This window comes from Poromitra crassiceps (assembly GCF_964638095.1).
Source record: "Poromitra crassiceps genome assembly, chromosome: 23".
NCBI classification, from domain to species: domain Eukaryota; kingdom Metazoa; phylum Chordata; class Actinopteri; order Beryciformes; family Melamphaidae; genus Poromitra; species Poromitra crassiceps.
Window position 1 is genome coordinate 9269613 of NC_139639.1, and position 26638 is coordinate 9296250.

Here is a 26638-nt window from a genome sequence, read left to right on the forward strand (position 1 = left end):
GTGCTTGCAGTCAGGCCACTCACTGAACAGCAGGCCAGGCGCTGCCTACTGGTTTACTAGTGGTTTTATTACTTTATTAGTTAGTCTGAAATAATAATTACACTTCAGGGTTAAAGTGGGTGCATCTCATTGTAAAATTGGACTTCAAACGGCCCAAATCTGGCTTCAAACGGCCCAAATTGGGCTTCAAACGGCCCAAATTTCACGCGCGTCGGCCCATATCGGCCTGGCCTGCTTGGTATCTAATGCCCGGCATGAATTATGATCCCAGTCCGCCCCTGTTTTTAACTATATCGCCCAGCCCTACTCATGATATATAATATACAGTCTCTAGTGTATGATTCAACTTTTCCCATGTTCTAATCTAGTGTAAAAAAGCAAACAAACTGAAAAAATAAAAGAAAAAAATAAACAAAAATCGCAATAAATCGTAATATCGAATCGCAATAATCGTAGAATCGCAATATAAATCGAATCGGGACCCAAGAATCGTGATAGTATCGAATCGGGAGATAAGTGAATCGCCACAGCCCTAGCACTTATGCTGCTGAAATGATAGGGGTTTGTAAAATTGTAACAGATTGGTCTCAAATGTGGAGATTTGGACCAGAATCCTTCACATACCACCCCCCAAAGCCATATATATAGTGGTTAAAAGCTGGAAAAAAAAGTGTTTTGGGGGTAAGTTATACTTTAAGTAAGAGTCACTTAGCTAACCGCCTCCATAACATTTAACAATGGCTTCTGACTCTCCGGCCTCACTTTGTCAGAGTTGGCGTCGTCACACTTTTCAAACGGCGGCCGCCCGCGTTTGGAATGTAACTCCTCATGATGTGCATTAGAAGGAAAGCTGAGACGTCCCCGTGCCCCTCGCCCCTCACTCTCTGTGTCAGATACACTGAGAGCTGAGCTTACCTGAACAGGTAAGTACGTACACGCCCCCCCACTGCAAAGCATCAAAAGCACCAGCTGCTCATTGAGTTACCATTCATCTCCACCTGCATTGTGCCTCAGGTCAAGTCAGCTCAGACGAGGGCGTCTGGCCCCGTCAAAAACACTGAAACCTGATCGAGAGAGGAGAAACTATACACACATGCACACATACATGTACACAGGTGTATCAGAGGCCTTTAGAGTGTATTATTTACTGGGTGAAGTGGGCGGGGCTTGTGGTTGTGCGCTTCAGTGATTGGATAGTGCTGCTGACTATCTAACATCTGTTCTGAAGCGGAACAGGTGACGTCCATCTCCGGTTACGCACAACATACGGCTGGCAGGCAGGGGCGCACGCGCACACACACACACACACACACACACACACACACACACACACGCACACGCACACACACACACGCACGTGCTCCTCCAGTGATCTCAGTACCAGTCTCGATCAGGCAACTGGATCTGGGTCAGACTCAGTGGGTTCCTGGTCCACCATGAGGCTCCTCTGACTGAGCTGGACCTGTCAGAGGAGCCTAGGTGAGAAGCTCTGACTGAGCTGGACCTGACAGAGGGGACCAGGGGAGAAGCTGTAATCTGCAGAGCGGCCAGACATGTTTGTGTTTCCTGAGGGAGTTTGGATATCAAACACTGCTCCTCCAGCAGCTCCGAGGCTGGAGACACTTCATCTAAATGAATTGTTGTTGTAATTGTGTTGACTTATTCTTGTAAATGAAATAATGCTGAAGTTTAACAATTGGTGGATTTGCTGGTGATCCCCTGGAACCTCCTCAAGGACCACCCGGTGGTCCTCCCACGTTGAGACTCACTGCTCTAGGCCAGCCTCTGCTCAGCCTCTCAGCCTGGTCCTCCTGCTGCTTGAGGCAGAAGAAGCTGTGCTCTCCAGTGACACTCATCACATTGTACTTTACAGCGTGCAGAAAAGTGTGAAGGCTCCTACGTGTGAAGCTCTTAAAGCAGCTACGAGCAACTTTTTCGATTGTTATTAAACAGTATAAATTTAATATCAATGCATCACATCTTACCTCTAATAGTCGACGAGAGCAACGCAGAGTAGTCTCGCTTGAACCCCGAGTGAATCGGCCAGTGTTAGTGTGTCTGTAGCCAGGGCAGATCAGGAAGTGAAATGAAACGGTTTGCAGCAGCCACTTCGGCCATAACCACAAAATAACTTCCAAAAAACCTGTTAGAATATAACGAGAGATGTTCCCGCGAGTATGCGTGGCGTTCACATTGTTTATGTTATGTTGCTAGGCAGCGCAAACGGCGTTGGAAGGCAGCTGCGTTTCACTTCCTTGTTTCACTTCCTTGTTTCACTTCCGGGTTACCCGGTCCGGTCGCTCTAGAGAGCCCCCTGTTGGCGCGAGTTTAGGCAGACTATAGACTTAATAATCACCTAAGGGAGCAATCTCAGATACACACGGCTTTGGTCTCGTCGACTATTAGAGGTAAGATGTGATGCATTGATATTAAATTTATACTGTTTAATAACAATCGAAAAAGTTGCTCGTAGCTGCTTTAAAGAGATTGGCCGTGACAAAAGCAACGCTGCTTTTATTCCCCCCCTCTGAAAAGCTGTCCTCCCATCTGGAGCGAGAGCAGTGACAGGTCGTGTCTGAACGCTTCACAGATGTTCTTCATGTTGTCCAGGGACCTGCTGATACACAGCTGACAGGACTCAACACTGACATCAGCCCCAGAAGATCAGCTGACAGGACTCAACACTGACATCAGCCCCAGAAGATCAGCTGACAGGACTCAACACTGACATCAGCCCCAGAAGATGAAGAATCAGATGAGAATGTGAGAAAGAACCGGGACGGTTTCCAGGAACAAGATGAGACAAAACGAGACCTTCCTGTGAAGCCAGTGTCTAGAAGACATTATAACCCTACTTATAATAACACATTATAATGCCAGTTACAATTATTCATAGACAGTTGTACATGACTGCTCATTAAAAAGCTTAAGTAACGTGTTTATAATGTTCTAAAACATTCTAACTGTCGATGCATGATTATAACTATACTTATACAGTAATGCATAATGACATTATAATGTGTAGTATGATTATAATAAACGTATTATAGACACTGTCTTGGTAGAAAGTGTGACTGAACTTGGGATTTGTTTTGTCCACAGAGAGAGCCAGCAGCACCCAAAACAGGCTTAACACACACGCATCATCTAACATGTTCAGTTAACAGACGCATTTCACAGTAACCGTTTTGAACTGGTAAAGCAGGAGGTAAAACAGGTGTAAGGAATACCATTAAAGATGGTTTCCATTTCATTTAGGTGTTCCAATGCCAGGGCCCTCATGAATTGTATTGGTCACACCTGCTTTACTTCCTGCTAGTGTTTTACCACCCCGCCCAGACCCACGTCCAACCAGAGTGAGTGACCTAGGAAGGAAGGGGGGGGGGGGGATCCATTGCGATATTTGTGTGGCAACATATCGTATCACATGAATGCAAAGTATCGCAATATGTTATTGTAGAAAGTGTCAGGCGCATGCAATATTTATGAAAGGTTTTTATGACAGCGTTGGTCAGTCTGTCTGCTTGACAGACTGAAGCTAGAATATGATTGAAACTCAGGCTTGAAAAACTAAGCGAGAGACTTTCCATCCTGATTATAGGCTACATGTTGTGCTGCAGGCTTTAGAGTTTGTAGAGCAGTTAGAGTCGTTCAAAAGCTACAGTTATCCAATAAATCCCCTCAGACTTATGTTAACTGAAGTACAACTCAAAGCAAGTGTGTGTGTGTGTGTGTGTGTGTGTGTGTGTGTGTGTGTGTGTGTGTGTGTGTGTGTGTGTGTGTGTCTGTGTGCGTTTGCGTGTGTGTGTGTGTGTGTGTGTGTGTGTGTGTGTGTGTGTGTCTGCTGGTAGCCTCCTCTGTAGTGCTCGTGATCCTCACACCAGCGTTTGATGTCAAAGCAAAGCTTCAGCAGCAAAGATCTCTGCCGTGTGAAGATCCACACTTCAGGTGGCACAGAGGGCCTTCATGACACTATAGTCTGATCTCTTTGTAGTAGTAGTACAGTAGTAGTAGTCTGACACCCTGCCTGCATCGAAGAAACATCAATAGAATTCAATGAAACTTATCATTTCAGCCATGTTTTTGACAGGATGCCTTGTTTTAAATGATGATGAAGCCAAAACACATGTAAAGTCCACTTTGACCCCTATAGCGTCTGACCTTTAACCCCCTCAAGATCCCGTGTTTGGACAACATGTGGATCAAAGAGGTAATGGAGAAGAAGAACCAGATGGGGTCTAGAGAGGATTTAGCCAGTCTTCAGCTGATCCCACATTATGAGTAGACCTCTTTAAGCCCGGGCTCAGTTAAGCTTTACAAAAAGATCTGTCAGCCCTTCAGAAGAAGTTGGGGAAAGACAGGAGATGGGCAGTACACTTCCCTCTGTGTCTTTCCTTCATTCAGACAGTAGCTGTGTTTCCATCAACCTCATTTTCATGTACATTTTGAACCATCGCATTAGAAAAGATTGATGACTTGATGTTTTTCGGTGAAGAAGTTGTCATTTAAGAAAGAAAAATGGCCACCAGCAGATTGCATGACATCATAATTATGACTTCTCCTGTGGCGAGTAAGCATTGTAAAGCTCTTGTCTCACCCCACATACAAACTACTTCATAGAAACGCACCTGTTTCACATTTTAAGATTGACGACTTTTCAAAATGCTTAGAATTTGCGCAAAACCTGAATGATGGCTGGTGAGAGGGACAGTGGAGAGGTAGGCAGAGCAGGGCAGACACATGAGATGTGGTGGGACGTTGAGTGGTTCTTCTTACCTGGCCGTAGTCTGTGGCAAAGACCACAACTCCTCCAGAGCAAGTGGACACGGTGCTGGGCAGGTACTGCTCATCCTCCCGTAGCCAGACCCGCGCACCCTGGAGACAGAAGAACAAGAACACGGTCAGTCACCCAACAGGTACTGGTGACAATCCACTTACTGAAGAATTATACGTCAATCCAGACCGACAGTCTGACATCAAGAAAAACAGCAAAAATACAAAGGAAAATACCATGCCAAAACAGGCAGTTTTTACCATACCAGCACAATACACAAAGGCATAAATCACCTAAAAGTATTTGAAAGCCAGACACATTTCAGTGATTTACAACTTTACAATTACAACTCTTATGAAGTACATGACATGTGACATGACATAATGGTAAATTATGTCTGATACCAAAGCAGAAATGGCCACTTCATTCTACCACTTTACATTTGTGCCAAAGCTGAGAAAGTTTCTATGTTGTTTGATGCTTTACATGGAAAACACATAAAGCGCCCCCTCCTCCTCCTCCTCCTCATCACATGATCAAATCACTTCACTCCTGTCACGCCCCCTCCTCCACATCATCATCATCACATGATCAAATCACTTCACTCCTGTCACGCCCCCTCCTCCACATCATCATCATCACATGATCAAATCACTTCACTCCTGTCACGCCCCCTCCTCCTCCTCATCATCACATGATCAAATCACTTCACTCCTGTCACGCCCCCTCCTCCTCCTCCTCCTCATCACATGATCAAATCACTTCACTCCTGTCACGCCCCCTCCTCCTCCTCCTCCTCATCATCATCACATGATCAAATCACTTCACTCCTGTCACGCCCACCGACTGATTACTTTCTGACAGGCAGCTGCATTCACCTCCCTATGGTGTTGCCATGGCGTCACATGGCATAAACCTTTCTCCGGCCAATAGGGTCACAGCTGTCGGGAACACAGGAAGTGTATTGCGGTGTTGGGTTTCGGTCTGCGGACCCCGGCGCTCTCCAGAGGCTTGTAAAGTTGCATGTTTAGTGAGGCGCTTTAGTGACTGTGTCTGAAGCATCAGACCTTCCTCCTCAGAACACACCTGTCTACCTGCTGACCTGCTTCTCCTCAGAACACACCTGTCTACCTGCTGACCTGCTTCTCCTCAGAACACACCTGTCTACCTGCTTCTCCTCAGAACACACCTGTCTACCTGCTTCTCCTCAGAACACACCTGTCTACCTGCTGACCTGCTTCTCCTCAGAACACACCTGTCTACCTGCTTCTCCTCAGAACACACCTGTCTACCTGCTGACCTGCTTCTCCTCAGAACACACCTGTCTACCTGCTGACCTGCTTCTCCTCAGAACACACCTGTCTACCTGCTTCTCCTCAGAACACACCTGTCTACCTGCTTCTCCTCAGAACACACCTGTCTACCTGCTGACCTGCTTCTCCTCAGAACACACCTGTCTACCTGCTTCTCCTCAGAACACACCTGTCTACCTGCTTCTCCTCAGAACACACCTGTCTACCTGCTGACCTGCTTCTCCTCAGAACACACCTGTCTACCTGCTGACCTGCTTCTCCTCAGAACACACCTGTCTACCTGCTTCTCCTCAGAACACACCTGTCTACCTGCTTCTCCTCAGAACACACCTGTCTACCTGCTGACCTGCTTCTCCTCAGAACACACCTGTCTACCTGCTGACCTGCTGTCTCCTCAGAACACACCTGTCTACCTGCTTCTCCTCAGAACACACCTGTCTACCTGCTGACCTGCTTCTCCTCAGAACACACCTGTCTACCTGCTGACCTGCTTCTCCTCAGAACACACCTGTCTACCTGCTTCTCCTCAGAACACACCTGTCTACCTGCTGGATTTACTGCTTTGACTGGCTAGTGGCTACAGCATTTCCCCCGGCTAACAGCTGGAGATTTCATCACAATAACCCGTTTCCGCAGCCTACAGCCTACTGTTTGTGTAGAATTAGCACCGCATTTGGAAAATTTAGGACATTATATAAAAACATTATATAAAAAAGAAAGAAGAAGACGAAAAAAGCTAATACAGTTAATAACCAAGAACCTGAAATAATATATGTATAGTGCTTTCTGACCTCCTTCATGAAGTTTGAAGGTTCCTTGTTATTGTAGGGTGCACACACACACACACACACACACACACACACACACACACACACACACACACACACACACACACACACACAGAAGGAATGAGAGATCAAGATCAGAATTGAGATCAACCCTGGTTTGCTAAGCTCCTCCCCTTTGTGAAATATGACCAAGCTGAAAAAGAGTGCAGGGGCCCTGGGCTTCTTAAACGCATAGCCACATGTGCCAGTGTTCATTAGCGTGACAGGCTAATGCTAATGGGAAAAACAAACGCTGCATTTTTGTGCAATAGACTGGCTGCTGCTTTCTGAACCGGGCATATGAACGACCTTTGACCCTGACGCCCCAATTCTGACACAGTCATCCTAGTCTGGCCTCGGGGGGAGGGAGGGGGGGGGGGTTACTTGGCTGGGAAAAGGGGGATGGACAGAGAGGGAAAGAGGGGGTCTGGCTCGCCCGTCCTAGAAACACACACACACACACACACACACACACACACTCGACCTAAATGTCAGGTCTGCCGTGTCAGCAGTAGATGAATGGGGGCTGTGTGTTGTTTTAAACCCTCTCTGAAGAGGCAAAGCACACGTTTCAAAAGGTCCCGGCCGGGACGTCCCGGGGAGAGAGATCAACCCCACGCACAGCACAAGCCATGAAACACAAACTCATCTTTTGATCATAGAAATCTTTTTCTGAGAGCGTGGGCTATGTCATACCAACTCAATATGCTTTTCCTTCTTTTTATTGGCCTGAATGTCAACATTCTGAGCCCAGAAGTCACCTGCCAATCAAACAGGGTGGGCGGAGCTTGGATGTTCTGTTGATGTCGTTTGAGTTTCTCTTCTCTCTGTCTGTTCAGTCATGGTGGCTATGATGATGTGATCACCACAGCTCTTCTTCTTCTTCTGTTTATTCTCTGTCTGTTCAGTCATGGTGGCTATGACTGCTCTTCTTCTTCTGTTTATTCCAAACAAACAGGAAACGTAAAACGCATCACTTCCTGTGTGAGGATTTTTTTCCCCAGGAAAGCGCGACTGACCAGACACCAGCTGTTTATAACTGACAGGGTTCAAAGTTTTATGAACTGGATATAGCTTCACATATAGAGGAGCAAAAGGGAAATGTATTGATACAAAAATGTTATGGATTATTACATTAAACAAATATGGACCAACCAGGGTTGTAGTCAAGTCACTATAACTTGAGTCCAAGTCAAGTCTCGAGTCCCCAATGTTCAAGTCAGAGTCCAAGTCTGAGTCTCCAAAGAAGAGTCTGAGGCAACTCTCCATTCAACTCCCCATTCAACTCCCCATTCAACTCTCCATTCAACTCCCCATTCAACTTTCAATTCAACTCCCCATTCAACTCCCCATTCAACTCCCCATTCAACTCCCCATTCAACTCCCCATTCAACTCCCCATCCAACTCTCCATTCAACTCCCCATTCAACTCTCCATTCAACTCCCCATTCAACTCTCCATTCAACTCCCCATTCAACTCTCCATTCAACTCCCCATTCAACTCTCCATTCAACTCTCCATTCAACTCCCCATTCAACTCTCCATTCAACTCTCCATTCCCTGAGTCCGACTCCAGAGTTACTGAACATGAGCATGAATCCATAGGGGGAACACACTGCCCTGTCATCAGTGCTCCAAGTCCAAGTCCAGTCACAAGTCCTGAAAAGGAGTCCAGGGACTGGAGTACTACATACTGGAGTAGTACACACTAGAGCAGTGATTCCCAACCAGGGGTACGTGTACCCCTAGGGGTACTTGAGCAGCTTGCAGGGGGTACTTGGAATGATTGGGGAATACAATTTACCTCCAAAATGATAAATAAATATATATATATTCCAAGTCATTTCATAAGCCCATTGTTAAAATGTGATGTGTGTGCCGCAACTAGTTCTGCTGGCAAGTGTCAACTGCTACACTGTTCTGCTACTGATAATGGCAAAAAAACAACTAAAAAGCCCAAACACCGGCAGTTCAGTGAAACATATTCTGTATAGATTTACTTGTATGTAATCATCAACACACATGAGTGAGGGGTACTATTGTCATGGAAAAACAGCTCAAGGGGTACATAAGACAAAAAAGGTTGGGAACCACTGCACTAGAGGACTACACACTAGAGGACTACACACTAGAGGACTATACACTGGAGTACTACACACTGGGACCAAAGCTCCATTCTAATGTGACATTTGGCTCTTGTGATGCCACAAAGAGAAGCTAACAGTCCATCATGACAGCACAAAGAGAAGCTAACAGTCCATCATGACAGCACAAAGAGAAGCTAACAGTCCATCATGACAGCACAAAGAGAAGCTAACAGTCCATCATGACAGCACAAAGAGAAGCTAACAGTCCATCATGACAGCACAAAGGGAGGTGGTCCATTGTGACGCGCACAAAGAGGAGGCGTGTGCTGTTTACAGCAGCAGGGGTGGCCAAAGCTTTTTGGTTGTGGGCCGCATAGTCTCGCTAGCCAGCCTCTCTTCCTTTCCGTCAGAGAGTCTGGCGTCGCAGGTTTCCATTGTGGGATTGCTCTGTTTGGGTAAACCAATCATTCTCGTCTTGGGCGGTGCTTAGCGTTAGTGCCCTTGGAAAATAGTTTCGGGGTGGAACTTGTGCCGAGCAGGCCTTCTTTATTGCACAATCCAAATTTTCTTCAAAACTTGCCATTTTCAGCGTGTAGCAACGAGTTAGCCTGTAGGTTTCTGCCGTTAGCTTTCTACGCTAGCTAGTTAGCGTTCGGCGGGAGCATTACAGCGACACACATGGGAGCTGATTGACATGGTCGGAGCCAATGAACAGAGCGTGACAGAGCTTGCAAGCGGGGGAGCGGATATCCTGCTGCCACCGAAACAGCCGCTCGAATGGGAGAGCAGCTTTAGAGCAGGGGCGGGCTGATCCCTGTTGCCTGTTTCCACAGCGCCAGACTCTCTGACAGAAAGGAAGAGAGGCTGGCTAGCGAGACTATGGGCCGCATACAGAAACATAGAAGGAGTCGCTCTTCCCTTCTAGGAGCAAAAGGAGAGGCCATCGGCACACTTTCAAGCCTCTTTGACCACCAGAGAGCAGCCAGGCCTTCCAGCACATCCTGCTATGCTAATGCTAGCGTATTAACCCCCCTCCCCTCCCCCTGCTATTAAAGCGTATTAACCCCCCCCCCCCCGCCTATCCGCCATGCTCTTTGTGGGCAGCGTGTGCCGTCTGCCCTCTCTCTCCACGCTGCTGAGGGAGAGAAAAGACACATCCGACAGAGACACAGTCTCTTGTCCTGCCCTCCCCTCCTCCTTATATACCCTCCTCTGCCGGGGGGGGGGGGGGGGTCACAGCCCAAGGCAAGGAGCCTAAAAGAAGAAGGAGAAGACCACAGGCCTTCACGGTCCAAAGTGATGGTGGTCCAAAGTGGTCAGTAGCCCCCCCTGGACAAAGACATGTTGTACATTTAAAAGTAAAATGCATGAATCTGGTGCACTCTGAGAGCAAAATGAAGAGGCTAGTAGATCGATGAACAACTAACACATCACATTAATTAATTAATTTTTATTTAGCCTTTATTTCTAATATCACATTGTGAAGTGAGTGATGTCTTATCCTTCTTTTTTAGGGTCCCCCCACAGACACACAGACACACAGACACACACACACACACACACACACACACACACACACACACACTCCGAGCTACTAGCCCATTTCAAAACTCTGGCTCTGTGCCAGAAGCCTTTGAATAGCCTCCTCCCCCCCCTCTCTCCTTCTCCCCTCATTCATCATCACTGCTGATTGGCTGAAGGCAGACATCAAAGATCTCTCATTTGTACGTTCAGATGAAAAGAAAAATGTATCAGGGAACGTATCGCCGCTGACAGATGAAAAGCAGGTATCTGTGAGAGGCACCCAGCAGGTATCTGTGAGAGGCACCCAGCAGGTATATGTGAGAGGCACCCGAACAGAAAGAAAGCAGGTACTGTGAGAGGCACCCGAACACAAAGAAAGCAGGTATCTGTGAGAGGCACCCGAACACAAAGAAAGCAGGTATCTGTGAGAGGCACCCGAACAGAAAGAAAGCAGGTACTGTGAGAGGCACCCGAACACAAAGAAAGCAGGTATCTGTGAGAGGCACCCGAACACAAAGAAAGCAGGTATCTGTGACAGGCACCCGAACACAAAGAAAGCAGGTATCTGTGAGAGGCACCCGAACACAAAGAAAGCAGGTATCTGTGAGAGGCACCCGAACAGAAAGAAAGCAGGTACTGTGAGAGGCACCCGAACACAAAGAAAGCAGGTATCTGTGAGAGGCACCCGAACACAAAGAAAGCAGGTATCTGTGAGAGGCACCCGAACACAAAGAAAGCAGGTATCTGTGAGAGGCACCCGAACAGAAAGAAAGCAGGTATCTGTGAGAGGCACCCGAACAGAAAGAAAGCAGGTATCTGTGAGAGGCACCCGAACACAAAGAAAGCAGGTATCTGTGAGAGGCACCCGAACAGAAAGAAAGCAGGTACTGTGAGAGGCACCCGAACACAAAGAAAGCAGGTATCTGTGAGAGGCACCCGAACACAAAGAAAGCAGGTATCTGTGAGAGGCACCCGAACACAAAGAAAGCAGGTATCTGTGAGAGGCACCCGAACACAAAGAAAGCAGGTATCTGTGAGAGGCACCCGAACACAAAGAAAGCAGGTATCTGTGAGAGGCACCCGAACACAAAGAAAGCAGGTATCTGTGAGAGGCACCCGAACACAAAGAAAGCAGGTATCTGTGAGAGGCACCCGAACAGAAAGAAAGCAGGTACTGTGAGAGGCACCCGAACACAAAGAAAGCAGGTATCTGTGAGAGGCACCCGAACACAAAGAAAGCAGGTATCTGTGAGAGGCACCCGAACACAAAGAAAGCAGGTATCTGTGAGAGGCACCCGAACACAAAGAAAGCAGGTATCTGTGAGAGGCACCCGAACACAAAGAAAGCAGGTATCTGTGAGAGGCACCCGAACACAAAGAAAGCAGGTATCTGTGAGAGGCACCCGAACACAAAGAAAGCAGGTATCTGTGAGAGGCACCCGAACAGAAAGAAAGCAGGTATCTGTGAGAGGCACCCGAACACAAAGAAAGCAGGTATCTGTGAGAGGCACCCGAACACAAAGAAAGCAGGTATCTGTGAGAGGCACCCGAACAGAAAGAAAGCAGGTATCTGTGAGAGGCACCCGAACACAAAGAAAGCAGGTATCTGTGAGAGGCACCCGAACACAAAGAAAGCAGGTATCTGTGAGAGGCACCCGAACAGAAAGAAAGCAGGTATCTGTGAGAGGCACCCGAACACAAAGAAAGCAGGTATCTGTGAGAGGCACCCGAACACAAAGAAAGCAGGTATCTGTGAGAGGCACCCGAACACAAAGAAAGCAGGTATCTGTGAGAGGCACCCGAACACAAAGAAAGCAGGTATCTGTGAGAGGCACCCGAACACAAAGAAAGCAGGTATCTGTGAGAGGCACCCGAACACAAAGAAAGCAGGTATCTGTGAGAGGCACCCGAACAGAAAGAAAGCAGGTATCTGTGAGAGGCACCCGAACACAAAGAAAGCAGGTATCTGTGAGAGGCACCCGAACAGAAAGAAAGCAGGTATCTGTGAGAGGCACCCGAACAGAAAGAAAGCAGGTATCTGTGAGAGGCACCTGAACACAAAGAAAGCAGGTATCTGTGAGAGGCACCCGAACACAAAGAAAGCAGGTATCTGTGAGAGGCACCCGAACAGAAAGAAAGCAGGTATCTGTGAGAGGCACCCGAACAGAAAGAAAGCAGGTATCTGTGAGAGGCACCTGAACACAAAGAAAGCAGGTATCTGTGAGAGGCACCTGAACACAAAGAAAGCAGGTATCTGTGAGAGGCACCCGAACAGAAAGAAAGCAGGTATCTGTGAGAGGCACCTGAACACAAAGAAAGCAGGTATCTGTGAGAGGCACCCGAACAGAAAGAAAGCAGGTATCTGTGAGAGGCACCCGAACACAAAGAAAGCAGGTATCTGTGAGAGGCACCCGAACAGAAAGAAAGCAGGTATCTGTGAGAGGCACCTGAACACAAAGAAAGCAGGTATCTGTGAGAGGCACCCGAACAGAAAGAAAGCAGGTATCTGTGAGAGGCACCTGAACACAAAGAAAGCAGGTATCTGTGAGAGGCACCCAGCAGGTATCTGTGAGAGGCACCCGAACAGAAAGAAAGCAGGTATCTGTGAGAGGCACCCGAACAGAAAGAAAGCAGGTATCTGTGAGAGGCACCCGAACAGAAAGAAAGCAGGTATCTGTGAGAGGCACCCGAACAGAAAGAAAGCAGGTATCTGTGAGAGGCACCCGAACACAAAGAAAGCAGGTATCTGTGAGAGGCACCTGAACACAAAGAAAGCAGGTATCTGTGAGAGGCACCCGAACAGAAAGAAAGCAGGTATCTGTGAGAGGCACCCGAACACAAAGAAAGCAGGTATCTGTGAGAGGCACCCGAACACAAAGAAAGCAGGTATCTGTGAGAGGCACCCGAACAGAAAGAAAGCAGGTATCTGTGAGAGGCACCCGAACACAAAGAAAGCAGGTATCTGTGAGAGGCACCCGAACACAAAGAAAGCAGGTATCTGTGAGAGGCACCCGAACAGAAAGAAAGCAGGTATCTGTGAGAGGCACCCGAACAGAAAGAAAGCAGGTATCTGTGAGAGGCACCTGAACACAAAGAAAGCAGGTATCTGTGAGAGGCACCTGAACACAAAGAAAGCAGGTATCTGTGAGAGGCACCCGAACAGAAAGAAAGCAGGTATCTGTGAGAGGCACCCGAACAGAAAGAAAGCAGGTATCTGTGAGAGGCACCCGAACAGAAAGAAAGCAGGTATCTGTGAGAGGCACCTGAACACAAAGAAAGCAGGTATCTGTGAGAGGCACCCGAACAGAAAGAAAGATGTCCGTGCAGTTTGGAAATCATACAATGGGATTCATCATAACCAGGGACTGCACTGCTGTGGCCCCGACGCACAATTTCATGCCTTTTCCACGGCTTCTTCGCATGACTAAGTTGGAACATTTCCTGAAAATTGAAACACGTGAAAACGGTTTTCCTCCTTCCTGACTTGCTAATGTGTTGTTGTTGTCTGGGTTCCACTCCAGGTGGGCATGAAACAAGGGGCAACCTCCGCAGCTTGAAAAATAAAGCCAATGCCTAAGTGCCTCCTTAACCCATTGATACGTGATGCAGCATTTGTGTGTGTATCCCTTTAAGATCGCGAACCGCGTGAATGCTGCATCAGGTATAGGGATCGACCGATATGGTGATGCTGATACAGATAATCGGTAAAATGCTAAATATCGGCCTCGATAATCGGCTAAACCGATAATCGGTCGACCCCTAATCAGGTATCAATGGGTTAAACCTGCATTATTTTCATGGCTAGCAGCGGGCGACTCCACTGGTTATAAAAAGACGTCAGATTGTATAGAAGTCAATGGGGAAAATGACCCTCTTTCTCACTTTTACTCAGTAAACACTTTCCTAATGAATTTGTCAAAAATTCATATTGCGATATTGTAATAATGGCAATATTCTGACGTGTTGATGTAACGACGTCAGGGTTTCATTCATAAAAAGTGATTCATCCCATTGTTAAGTAAGTTCAAGTTGGAATGTATTCATTAAAACTTAAAAAAACAAATAGAGAAATGCAGTTTAAATTATTAGGATTGCTAATCATTTCGATCAGATTTGGATTTCTCATCTTTGGGAAGATGTCACTTTCAGCAAATATTTAGATCACTTTTTCTCTCAAAATGTTGGACATCTCTTCAAATCCCCAAGTGTTTAGGTGTGACGATGTGCCACTCCACCACCTCCCACTGCACTAAGTCCACTGGCTCGCCCTCAGTAAAGATGTCAGCCACATGTGCCAAGTGTCTAGAGAGACGCTTCTTTCTGGCCCAGCGCCCTGTCCAGACACCTCCTCCCTGTCGGAACCAGAACAGCAACACAAAACCTCCCACCCCAAACGGCCCTGGAGACAAACCCAGCCAGTGACCCTTCCCCTGCCTGTGTTTTCCCTCCGTAACCTCTCTGCTCCTCCACATGTGGGGCTCATGCTCTCTATGGCAGTGGTTCTCAAATGGAGGTCCGGGGACCCCCAGGGGTCCTTGGCACCTTGCCAGGGGGACCGCGAAAAGTTTTCAGGAAAATAAAAATAAAAACTTTTTGTGTGTGTGTGTGTGTGCAAAAGCTTCATAGTTCAACGAAAATATTGTATGCTTTAAATCTAAAATGGTTCATGGATTACATTCTAATCTAACAAACCTATCAATTTAAAAGTCAAGCATGTTACTGTGGAAACAATAAGCTTAGCCCAAAATCACAAATCAGAATGAGGGGGTCCCCGGTATATTTTCTATCTTGTAAGGGCTCCTTGGCTGAAAAACATTTGAGAACCTCTGCTCTATGGGACACCAGGGGGCTCATGCTCTCTCTATGGGACACCAGGGGGGCTGGGGGTCCGTTGGTACGCCGGTGGGGTCGGGAATGAGCAGCTGTCTGCTGGGGAGATTCCACTTCCTCCAGGATAACAAACAGAGTCTTGTGTTGCTCTCTCTCTCTTCTCTTCTCTGTCAGCTCAGACGCACGTCTCAAAGCAGAGTCTGTGTGGGCTTCTGCACCGCCCACCCTCTCCCAAACAACTGGCCCTATCTGCTGCTGTCTGTATTTACGTATATACACAGTGAAGTTCATGGTGGAACTACAGTGTTGGAGGTGACATTTTCTACAATTATTGTCATTTGATTGTACCCAAAGTGTGCAAATCTACCATTTTGAATGTTGGACATAAATGTTGGACACCGCCCACAACCAGACAGAAAGGGTAAGCTGTCTCCTCTGGCACCGCCCACAACCAGACAGAAAGGGTAAGCTGTCTCCTCTGGCACCGCCCACAACCAGACAGAAAGGGGAAGCTGTCTCCTCTGGCCCCGCCCACAACCAGACAGAAAGGGAAAGCTGTCTCCTCTGGCACCGCCCACAACCAGACAGAAAGGGTAAGCGCTGTCTCCTCTGGCCCCGCCCACAACCAGACAGAAAGGGTAAGCTGTCTCCTCTGGCACCGCCCACAACCAGACATAAAGTGGAAGCTGTCTCCTCTGGCACCGCCCACAACCAGACAGAAAGGGAAAGCTGTCTCCTCTGGCACCGCCCACAACCAGACAGAAAGGGTAAGCTGTCTCCTCTGGCACCGCCCACAACCAGACAGAAAGTGGAAGCTGTCTCCTCTGGCACCGCCCACAACCAGACAGAAAGGGAAAGCTGTCTCCTCTGGCACCGCCCACAACCAGACAGAAAGGGTAAGCTGTCTCCTCTGGCACCGCCCACAACCAGACAGAAAGGGTAAGCTGTCTCCTCTGGCACCGCCCACAACCAGACAGAAAGGGGAAGCCGTCTCCTCTGGCACCACCCACAACCAGACAGAAAGGGTAAGCTGTCTCCTCTGGCCTCGCCCACAACCAGACAGAAAGTGGAAGCTGTCTCCTCTGGCCCCGCCCACAACCAGACAGAAAGGGTAAGCCGTCTCCTCTGGCACCGCCCACAACCAGACAGAAAGGGTAAGCCGTCTCCTCTGGCACCGCCCACAACCAGACATAAAGGGTAAGCCGTCTCCTCTGGCCCCGCCCACAACCAGACAGAAAGGGTAAGCTGTCTCCTCTGGCACCGCCCACAACCAGACAGAAAGGGGAAGCCGTCTCCTCTGGCACCGCCCACAACCAGACAGAAAGGGTAAGCCGTCTCCTCTGGCCCCGCCCACAACCAGACAGAAAGGGTAAGCCGTCTCCTCTGGCACCGCCCACAACCAGACAGAAAGGGGAAGCCGTCTCCTCTGGCACCGCCCACAACCAGACAGAAAGGGTAAGCTGTCTCCTCTGGCACCGCCCACAACCAGACAGAAAGGGGAAGCTGTCTCTCTGGCACCGCCCACAACCAGACAGAAAGGGTAAGCCGTCTCCTCTGGCACCGCCCACAACCAGACAGAAAGGGTAAGCTGTCTCCTCTGGCACCGCCCACAACCAGACAGAAAGGGGAAGCTGTCTCCTCTGGCACCGCCCACAACCAGACAGAAAGGGTAAGCTGTCTCCTCTGGCACCGCCCACAACCAGACAGAAAGGGGAAGCTGTCTCCTCTGGCTCCGCCCACAACCAGACAGAAAGGGTAAGCTGTCTCCTCTGGCCCCGCCCACAACCAGACAGAAAGGGGAAGCTGTCAAGCAAGTAGCTTGTAATATGAAAAGTGAAGGATCCAACTGCGCTTCAGCTGTAGGAACTGGCAGGTCCGGTGCTTGTAATATGAACATACAATAAGACGTCCTGTTATTCTGTGTGCCAGTATGTATGGTGCTACTATTTACTTGTCAGTCTGTTATTGAACGCCTAATTGAATTTCAAATAACCCTTCCCTGCAACATCAACAGAGTCCGGACTCTGATGAAGACGCACCCTGCGTCGAAACGTTAGTTCAATAAAAAGTTTCTATTTATACTTGATCCGTGTGCTACAGTACTTTTGGATTTTATCCAAAGCCTCTTTTCAAAGGCAGGGAGATGTTTCTCCACCTGCCTTTCATCTCGGACGTTTGAGTACAGGTGTGCTTGAGTACAGGTGTGTTTGAGTACAGGTGTGTTTGGGGGTTTTCTGCCTTGGATTTGAAAGCTCCATGCTTGAGCGAGTTTGCATGACTCTTGGCTCATAAAAAGCCATATAAATTACCCATATAAATTACTTGTGTCTTCATAGTTCATTCCTGACCAACTTTCCCCTTGGAGATGCACGGTTTGTGTAAATCTCTCAACAGTAACATTCATGAGAGACAGTCTGCTGGAAGGAGCAACAACTAACTAACAACAACTGTGAAATCAAACATGAGTCAAACACTTCAACAGGGTCAACAACTCACTCAAAATAACAAAGAACAGTTTTATGTGACTAAATACTTAGAATTTGGGGTTAACTTTCAGGGTAATTTTCTCTGAATGTTGCTTTTAGGAGTACAAACATTCAAATAAGCAGATCTCCTTCAGCTATTTTCAGATTTCAAACTTTGACACATCATTTGAAAGCTGACAATCTGCACATTCATAATCGGTAAAAAAAGAAATAAAAAATAAAAATGACCATGGCCTACTAGACTAATAGGCCATGGTCATTAACAGTACTACTAGTTAACACCAGTCCCTGTCACATATATTAGTTAACACCAGTCCCTGTCACATATATTAGCTAACACCAGTCCCTGTCACATATATTAGTTAACACCAGTCCCTGTCACATATATTAGCTAATACAGTCCCTGTCACATACATTAGTTAACACCAGTCCCTGTCACATATATTAGTTAACACCAGTCCCTGTCACATATATTAGCTAACACAGTCCCTGTCACATATATTAGCTAACACCAGTCCCTGTCACAGTCACATAGCTAACACCAGTCCCTGTCACATATATTAGCTAACACCAGTCCCTGTCACATATATTAGTTAACACCAGTCCCTGTCACATATATTAGCTAACACCAGTCCCTGTCACATATATTAGCTAACACCAGTCCCTGTCACATATATTAGTTAACACCAGTCCCTGTCACATATATTAGCTAACACCAGTCCTGTCACATATATTAGCTAACACCAGTCCCTGTCACATATATTAGTTAACACCAGTCCCTGTCACATATATTAGCTAACACCAGTCCCTGTCACATATATTAGCTAACACCAGTCCCTGTCACATATATTAGTTAACACCAGTCCCTGTCATATATATTAGCTAACACCAGTCCCCGTCACATATATTAGCTAACACCAACACCAGTCCCTGTCACATATATTAGCTAACACCAGTCCCTGTCACATATATTAGCTAACACCAGTCCCTGTCACATATATTAGCTAACACCAGTCCCTGTCACATATATTAGCTAACACCAGTCCCTGTCACATATATTAGTTAACACCAGTCCCTGTCACATATATTAGCTAACACCAGTCCCTGTCACATATATTAGCTAACACCAGTCCCTGTCACATATACAGTATTAGCTAACACCAGTCCCTGTCACATATATTAGTTAACACCAGTCCCTGTCACATATACAGTATTAGCTAACACCAGTCCCTGTCACATATATTAGCTAACACCAGTCCCTGTCACATATACAGTATTAGCTAACACCAGTCCCTGTCACATATATTAGCTAACACCAGTCCCTGTCACATATACAGTATTAGCTAACACCAGTCCCTGTCACATATAATAGCTAACACCAGTCCCTGTCACATATATTAGCTAACACCAGTCCCTGTCACATATACAGTATTAGCTAACACCAGTCCCTGTCACATATAATAGCTAACACCAGTCCCTGTCACATATATTAGTTAACACCAGTCCCTGTCACATATATTAGCTAACACCAGTCCCTGTCACATATATTAGTTAACACCAGTCCCTGTCACATATATTAGCTAACACCAGTCCCTGTCACATACAGTGAGTTATTATGCAAGAGAAGAGTCATTATTGATGTGTGGTGCTAGGGGCAAATACACGGTGACAACGAACGCAAGCTCATTAATCTTGTTGAAAGAAGCGGTTATTGTTGGCAGACAGGCCGAGGCCTTTTGAACAGATGCAAGGCAGGAGCAGACGCCATCATCATCACCTCTTTGTTGGAGATATTTCCCCGAGCGCTCCATGTTCTCCCATTGTTGTGGAAGCTAACGGCATCAGGCCACAGGCGCTATCAGGGCTTCTGCTTTGCTTCGGCCATGACAGATAAGCACAGGTCGGCCATGACAGATAAACACAGGTCGGCTGATTCCACGGATTAATTATTAACATTGAGAGTGAACTGCTTTATGGCTGAGGTTCAAAGTGAGTAACGGCCTCACTTTGTGTTTTGAATTTGTTTGAACCAGCCAATAGAGTTGCGCGCCCTCTTCCCGGTTTCATCCGCCATTCACTTTTCCATAGACATTTCGTAAAATGCTTGTAAAAATAGTTTCACTTTCAGCTATATTTAGAATCCGGCGAGACCATAAAAGCTTTTAGTTTTGGTCTGAGTGAAATGTTCTATGGTCTCTCCTGATTCTAAATATAGTTGAATTGCTTGGTTTGACCAAGTGCAACTCTTTTTATAAGCATTTGACTAAATGTCTATGGAAAAATAAATGGCGGATGAAATTCCTTGTTGCGGATGGCGAACCCAGAAGAGGCAGAGGGCTCGACTTTGGCTCTGTATAGAAAGTAAGAAGGCAGACAGAGACACAGACGGTTTGTTTCAAAACAAAACCAGTGGAGCAGCCAGCCAGCCAGTCAGGCTGACATGACAGCCAAATGACCATTCTGCCTCATAGCCTTGACTTTGGCTTTTCATTTGTGTCAGACTACTCATTTGTCTGAAGGCTTTGGGCCAAAGTCATAAATCTCCACTGCAGGCTAAACTAAGGTACAAATTGCACACTGCTCAGAGGAAGGTGAGATTTACACATTGTCCTGCCTACAAACTCGCAGCTGTTTCAGGATAAATCGCCAGGGGTGGGTAGTATTCATCAGAGCAGACGCCACACTTTCCCATCTGCAGGGCCTACCTTAATAATAATAATAATAATAGTAATAGTAATAGTAGTAATAGTAATAGTCATAATAATTAGGGATGGGGCCGATCCGATCCAATATCGGTAGCCGATATTGGCACTAATTCATGAATCGGGTTGGAATCTGAATTTCTTTTTTTTTTGCAATTCCAGCGCGGGCTGCACAGGGGACGCTGGCTGTAATTTGTCCATGTATAATAGTATCCTTATTTGCCTTGTATATTTTCTTAATTTTGTCTGCTTTTTGCAAGGTATATTTAAAAAAAAATCTTTAATTGGCCAAATCTTTGCCTATTACTATACTGTATATTATTCAAGAAAAATATTGGTATCGGCAGATATCCAAATTCAGGTATCGGAATCGGATCGGAAGTGAAAAAATGTGGATCGGTGCATCCCTAATAATAGTAATAGTAATAATAATAATAATAATAATAATAATAATAATAATAATAGTAGTAGTAATAATAATCATAATAATAATAGTAACCAGATGTAACACTTTCCCATCTGCAGGGCCTACCTTAATAATAATAATAATAATAATAAACAGATGTAACACTTTCCCATCTGCAGGGCCTACCTTAATAATAATAATCATAATAATAATAATCATAATAATAATAATAATAATAAACAGATGTGCAGGGTGTTGATGTGGCTGCAGAGCGAAGGTAAAACAGCAGAGGCTAATCACAGGCTAATTGCCCTGCCTCGGCCTGTAAGTGCAGCAGTTGAAAGGCACATTCCAGCTCGTCTGTTACGCTGCCGTCAGGCTGCACAGGGTTAAATCAAACCATGTGTCTGCCTGCCTCTCAAACAGAAGGCTCCACTAAACACCCAATCAGGAGTTTTCCCCCATTTGTAAATATCCTAGCAAGAGCTATGCAGACAGAGTTTCAATGCCTAAACACTTTATGTCTATTTTGAATTCATTTTCTGAAACGTCCACTCAATACCTATTTCATAAAGTCAGCTAGCGGTAATCCAAAAATACAACGACCATTTTGAAAGTGGGTCATAACCCCTCCCCCCCCTCTCCAATTGTACTTGGCAAATTCCCCCTGCTGTCCCGGTCGTTGCTCCACCCCCTCTTACCAATCTGGGGAGCTGTAGACTAGCACCATGCTTCCTCCAATACATGTGCAGTCGCCAGCCACTTGTTTTCAACTGACAGTGAGGGGTTTCACCGGCAGGACGCAGCACATGGGAGGATAACGTTAGTCCCCGCAGTTCCCCTCCTCACCAGAACAGGCACCCGGACCGACCAGAGGAGGGGCTAGTGCCGTGACCAGGACTCATACCCCACGGGCGTCCCACCCGCAGACACGGCCAATTGTGTCTGTAGGAACGTCTGAGCAAGCCGAAGTACCACTGCCGGGAATCGAACCCGGGTCTCTGTGGTGGTAGGTGAGCGCTTTTAGCTCTACACTACAAACTGGGTCATAATAGAAACTGTATTATACTATATTGTAGGGGTGTCCCGATACATTCAGTTCACGATACGATACGATACACGATATTGGGTTCACGATAACGATGCGATATTTTAACAATATTTTTTTGCGATCGATTTGTAAGTTGAGGGGGCATCCGCCACGCTAATTTGAGTCATTTCACCATTTTCATCCTCCGTGTCTGTAACGTCCCTCATCTGTTCAAACAAAGCAATGAAAAGGAGAGCCAGCATGCAATCAGATGCAGATCAGTGCCACCATGTTCAGCTCCTTTTTCTCAACGATATGAGATTTCATCTCAACGATACATATTGTCACGTTTTGATATCGCGATATATCGTGGGGCGATATATCCCTAGTATATTGTGCTTAACTTCCAATACTTGATTATTAGTTAGTTTGTTATTCAGATGGATCTGTGTATTCCCCAGGCTCTGAGGACCAGGAGGCAGTGACTCACTGAACTGGAGGAGAAAGGAAGTCAGTGGTCAGTGTGGTTGCTGCAGGCCACCAGAGGGGGGGCTGTGCTGGACGCCATGCTGATGATGATGGAGAAAGGAGGACTGTGGTTATATCACACATAAGAGCACGCACGCGCACACACACACACACACACACACACACACACACACACACACACACACACACACACACACACACACACTCTACTGTGGATAATTTGTGAGTAATTGATGGCACATGAGCATGTAAAGCAGAGTGGCCACAGTAAAACACATGGAGTGGTTCTTCATAGCAGAGGAGAAAGATCTGGTAGAAGAAGGCTGTGTGAGTTAGCAGGAAACCATGTGAACTCATTTCTGGAGATCCGTTTTGAAGGTACAATGGAGAGTGAGGTGTGACTGGTCCCGTCCGGACTGGGAAGCTGGAGGAGCGAATGTAAACAAGATCAGATTTTCGCCCGACTGTGAAGATCTCCTGTACAGAGAGAGACTGCAACCAGAGAGCTCCCACTGTGCTTAGAATAATGAAGAGGAGAAAGTGATCTAGACTACATTGAAACTGGCCCACTGCAGCCTGCAGGAGATGTGACATTAAAATGATACATTACAGTGTTACAGTGTAACCTACTGTCAATATTTAGCTAATGGCTACAATTACTGTATTTTACCACTGATGCCTCCAAATAAGAATGGTTTTATTGTGCTATTATGCTACACTGCCAGAAGCTAAACACCAAAGACGAGGAGCAAAAAAAGACAGACAGCAGACCCTATATCCAGAAAGATCTGCTCCAAAGAAAGACATCTACTATAGCATTAATATCCACCATATGGCTGAAAGATGAAAAGCTACGGTACTTTATGGTGCTTTTGGATCCACTGTTAGAGAGTGAGTGATCATCTTCAGGCAAGCAATGATTTGATCCCCCAAAATGGAGACATGGACTTGTGGAAATTAACTGGCTGCAAAAAGCAAAGCTACAGGAGGAAAGGAGTTGGCTTTGCAGAAGATGGAGAGGCGAGAGAGGAAGGTGAGTTGGGGTGAAGGTGGAGGAGGTGCAGATGATCCAAACAGACAGAAAACCCACAAGCTGCCCCCGACAGCCTGGGCTCCACGACTACTGGCTTGGTTTTATCTTCATAGTCTGAGGGAGTAACTCTCATAGTGCTGACGAGGTCACTGCTTCAGAAGGTCTAGCTTAGCTGCGGATAAGTACGTCAGATAAAAGTTAACCCCTTTGCTGATTTATTACACAGTTTAAAATTTCTCAATTTTTCCTTACTTTCTGAAATATCTGAAAAAAATTAACTAAAAACTGCAAATAAATGTATCTTGTATCCAGACTTATCAAGCTTATTTTAGGATGTTTTTAGTGAAACAATTTAACTGCACTGGCATAATTTGACCAGTTTCATCAAATTTGACCCCCCCCCCCCCCCCCCCCCCACCCACACCTTGTTTCAGGACATTTACTTGGTAAAAGTGAAATTGTTTTGGAGAAACTTTCTTGTTTCCATATTTTCATTTTTTTTAAGAAGTCATTGGCGTGAATCAAGTGCATTTGACTGAAAGCAGCAGGATGCTCTGCCAGTGCAGACAGATCATCTGACTACAAATATATGACAAACTAAGCTTGAGAGGTTCTGGAAACAACTTCAAATCACTGGACAGCTGTTTGTCCCCGTTTGTGGTGTACAGATGTTTTGAGAAGACTGAAACACGGCACTGAAAACACACCTGGTTCAGATGTAAAATGAGCAGAAGGACATGTGTTTTGAAGAAGAGCATCCTGAACTCTGAGTGAGAGCAGAACTTTAAACAGGCTGACTGTCTGACTCCAGCACCTTCTGTGACTGTCTGACTCCAGCACCTTCTGTGACTGTCTGACTCCAGCACCTTCTGTTACTGATGATGACTTCAGCCTGAGCTCTGAGCTCAGAGGAGCCGCTGTCTGTGGTCCCACTCTATTCAGAGCTCTAAGCTCAGAGGAGCCGCTGTGGTCCCACTCTATTCAGAGCTCAGACTCAACTTGAACATGGTGCGGTCGGACTCTATTTAGAGCTCAGACTCGACTTGGACATGTAGAAAGCAAAGCAGGTCAGATCCACGTTAGGAGTGTTTTGAGTCGGTTCACACAGGGACAGTCTTCTTAGGGTGGTGGTGATGCACAGAGGCAGAGCAACTCAACCATCAACGCTAATTTGAGCGACTCTCACAGACAACAATGGCATCTGAGGAGCTGCCTCGACTTTGTTGCTTTGAGAGGCAACATTTAAAGACTTCTTTTGAAAGATGTCTGCAATCTCACTTGGTTGTCTGTTGCTGACAGTGTTTCCCATCCGCATACATCCTATAGCATTAAGATTATTTCAGAGCATTTCAGTCACCACATGACATTAAGTGGAATTAGGAATTTGTTAGTATACAGTATTTCCCGCTCAGACAGAGTACAGTACAGGATGTTTTTCAGTTAGCAGCTAGCGTGTTATGTTTTTCACTGGGCTTCAGATTAACATCACTTAGCCAGATCAAATGGTTAAAAATAATAACTGTGGTCTTGGCTCCGCCCAATGAGGTTTAACTCGAAATGTTTCTATGACTTAAACAAGTTAAATGTGGATTTATGTGTTAATTATTTATAGGCTTGAGAGTGAAAAGTCTTTAACGCACACAGACACACACACAGACGCACACACACACACACACACACACACACACAGACACACACACACACACACACACACACACACAAACAGCTCACATCTCAGTAGTCATCCACAAAAAAACACACCTGGCACACTTGAATTATTAACACAGCAACATTTACAAGGGGTCAAAGGTCACGTCACTCTTGTTTCAGAGACTAGGAACACACACACACACACACACACACACACACACAGGAAGCAGCTGCTCCTCTGTGGTGTGTGATCAGGTGATCAGGATGAGCCTCAGCACCTTCTCCTCTGCAGCTCAGACAAGACCTGAGCTCTCCACAGTTTGACAACGTCCAAATAAGAGTCGTGTCAACTTAAAGTGGTCACCTGCAGAATTGCCCATCAGCGCTCATGCTGGAGAGTTTCTGCACTGCACTTCCCAGACATCACCTGTCAATCAAACAGTGTGGGCGGAGCTTGGATTTTCTGTCGATGCAGTTTGAGTTTCTGTAGGTGGTAAACGTTGTGGATTATCACGTTAATATAAATACAGTTTCCTGAAGTACGCAATGCGTGGGATGCGTTATTTTGGGGCTTGGATTTGAGGTCTTTCCACAGCATCTATGGGACTTAACACAAGGTTTAAACAAATGATTGTACTTTTCTGATAAAATAATAATCACTATTGCATTCTATCTTGACCTTCAGATCAAGAGGATTTCTGCCCAAAATGAATATACATGTATAGCAGTTGTTTGGAGAGACTCAGATCATCTTGAATGTCCCTCTCAGCTGCTTGGTTAAAAGGCTGTCTCAGTGGATGTGCAGCTGTAGGGTGTCTCTGTGGATGTGCAGCTGTAGGGTGTCTCTCAGCTCCTTGGTTAAAAGGCTGTCTCGTTGATGTGGAGTGCAGCTGTAGGGTGTATCCGTGTATCCGTGTATCCGTGTGAGTTTGCAGCTGACTGGGGAAAGCTTTGGAAGGTCTTTTGGTTGCGGCCTGTTTCAGGAAGCGTGGGAGAACTAGAATAGGCCCATCGCTGGAGAAACCGCTACAGGGTGTGTTGTCACTGCGGTAGCAAGTGATACAGTGTGTCAGTAAACATGCAAACTAATGGACACAATGCTAACTTGTTGTTAGCATGTCAAACAAACATTAAAAGTCCCATACATGTAGGAGAAAGACCTGTCGTTCAAAATACTAGGTTTACACTGTAACATCCCATTCATACTGTATTTTATGAACTAATTACGATAAGATAATTAAGAAATTAAGTATTTTTGTATTGAGAATTGTAATTTTGTATTGTTTGTTTAAAATGTGATGTTGCCTAAAACAAGTAGAATGCCCCTGGCTGGTTTTAGTAACCTGACACTGCCATATGGTTTGTTTTCACATAAGCATCTGGGAACGCTCGCCCCTCGGGAAAGCCATTTCAAAGGGCAGACAATTAAAAAAAAACTGGCAGGTGATTGGATGAACCATCTGTCTATCACGTCTATCACAGGCTCT

At 46.2% G+C, this 26638-nt stretch overlaps 1 protein-coding gene across 1 annotated transcript in view; it reads right to left on the bottom strand.

Moving 5' to 3' along the window:
* myo10 (myosin X) overlaps nucleotides 1-26638 on the bottom strand; it is a 161661-nt gene that overhangs the window by 102081 nt on the left and 32942 nt on the right. The window contains exon 2 of the mRNA XM_083659343.1: nucleotides 4777-4875. Coding sequence (XP_083515469.1) covers nucleotides 4777-4875 — 99 coding nt within the window. The remainder of the gene's footprint in view (nucleotides 1-4776; nucleotides 4876-26638) is intronic.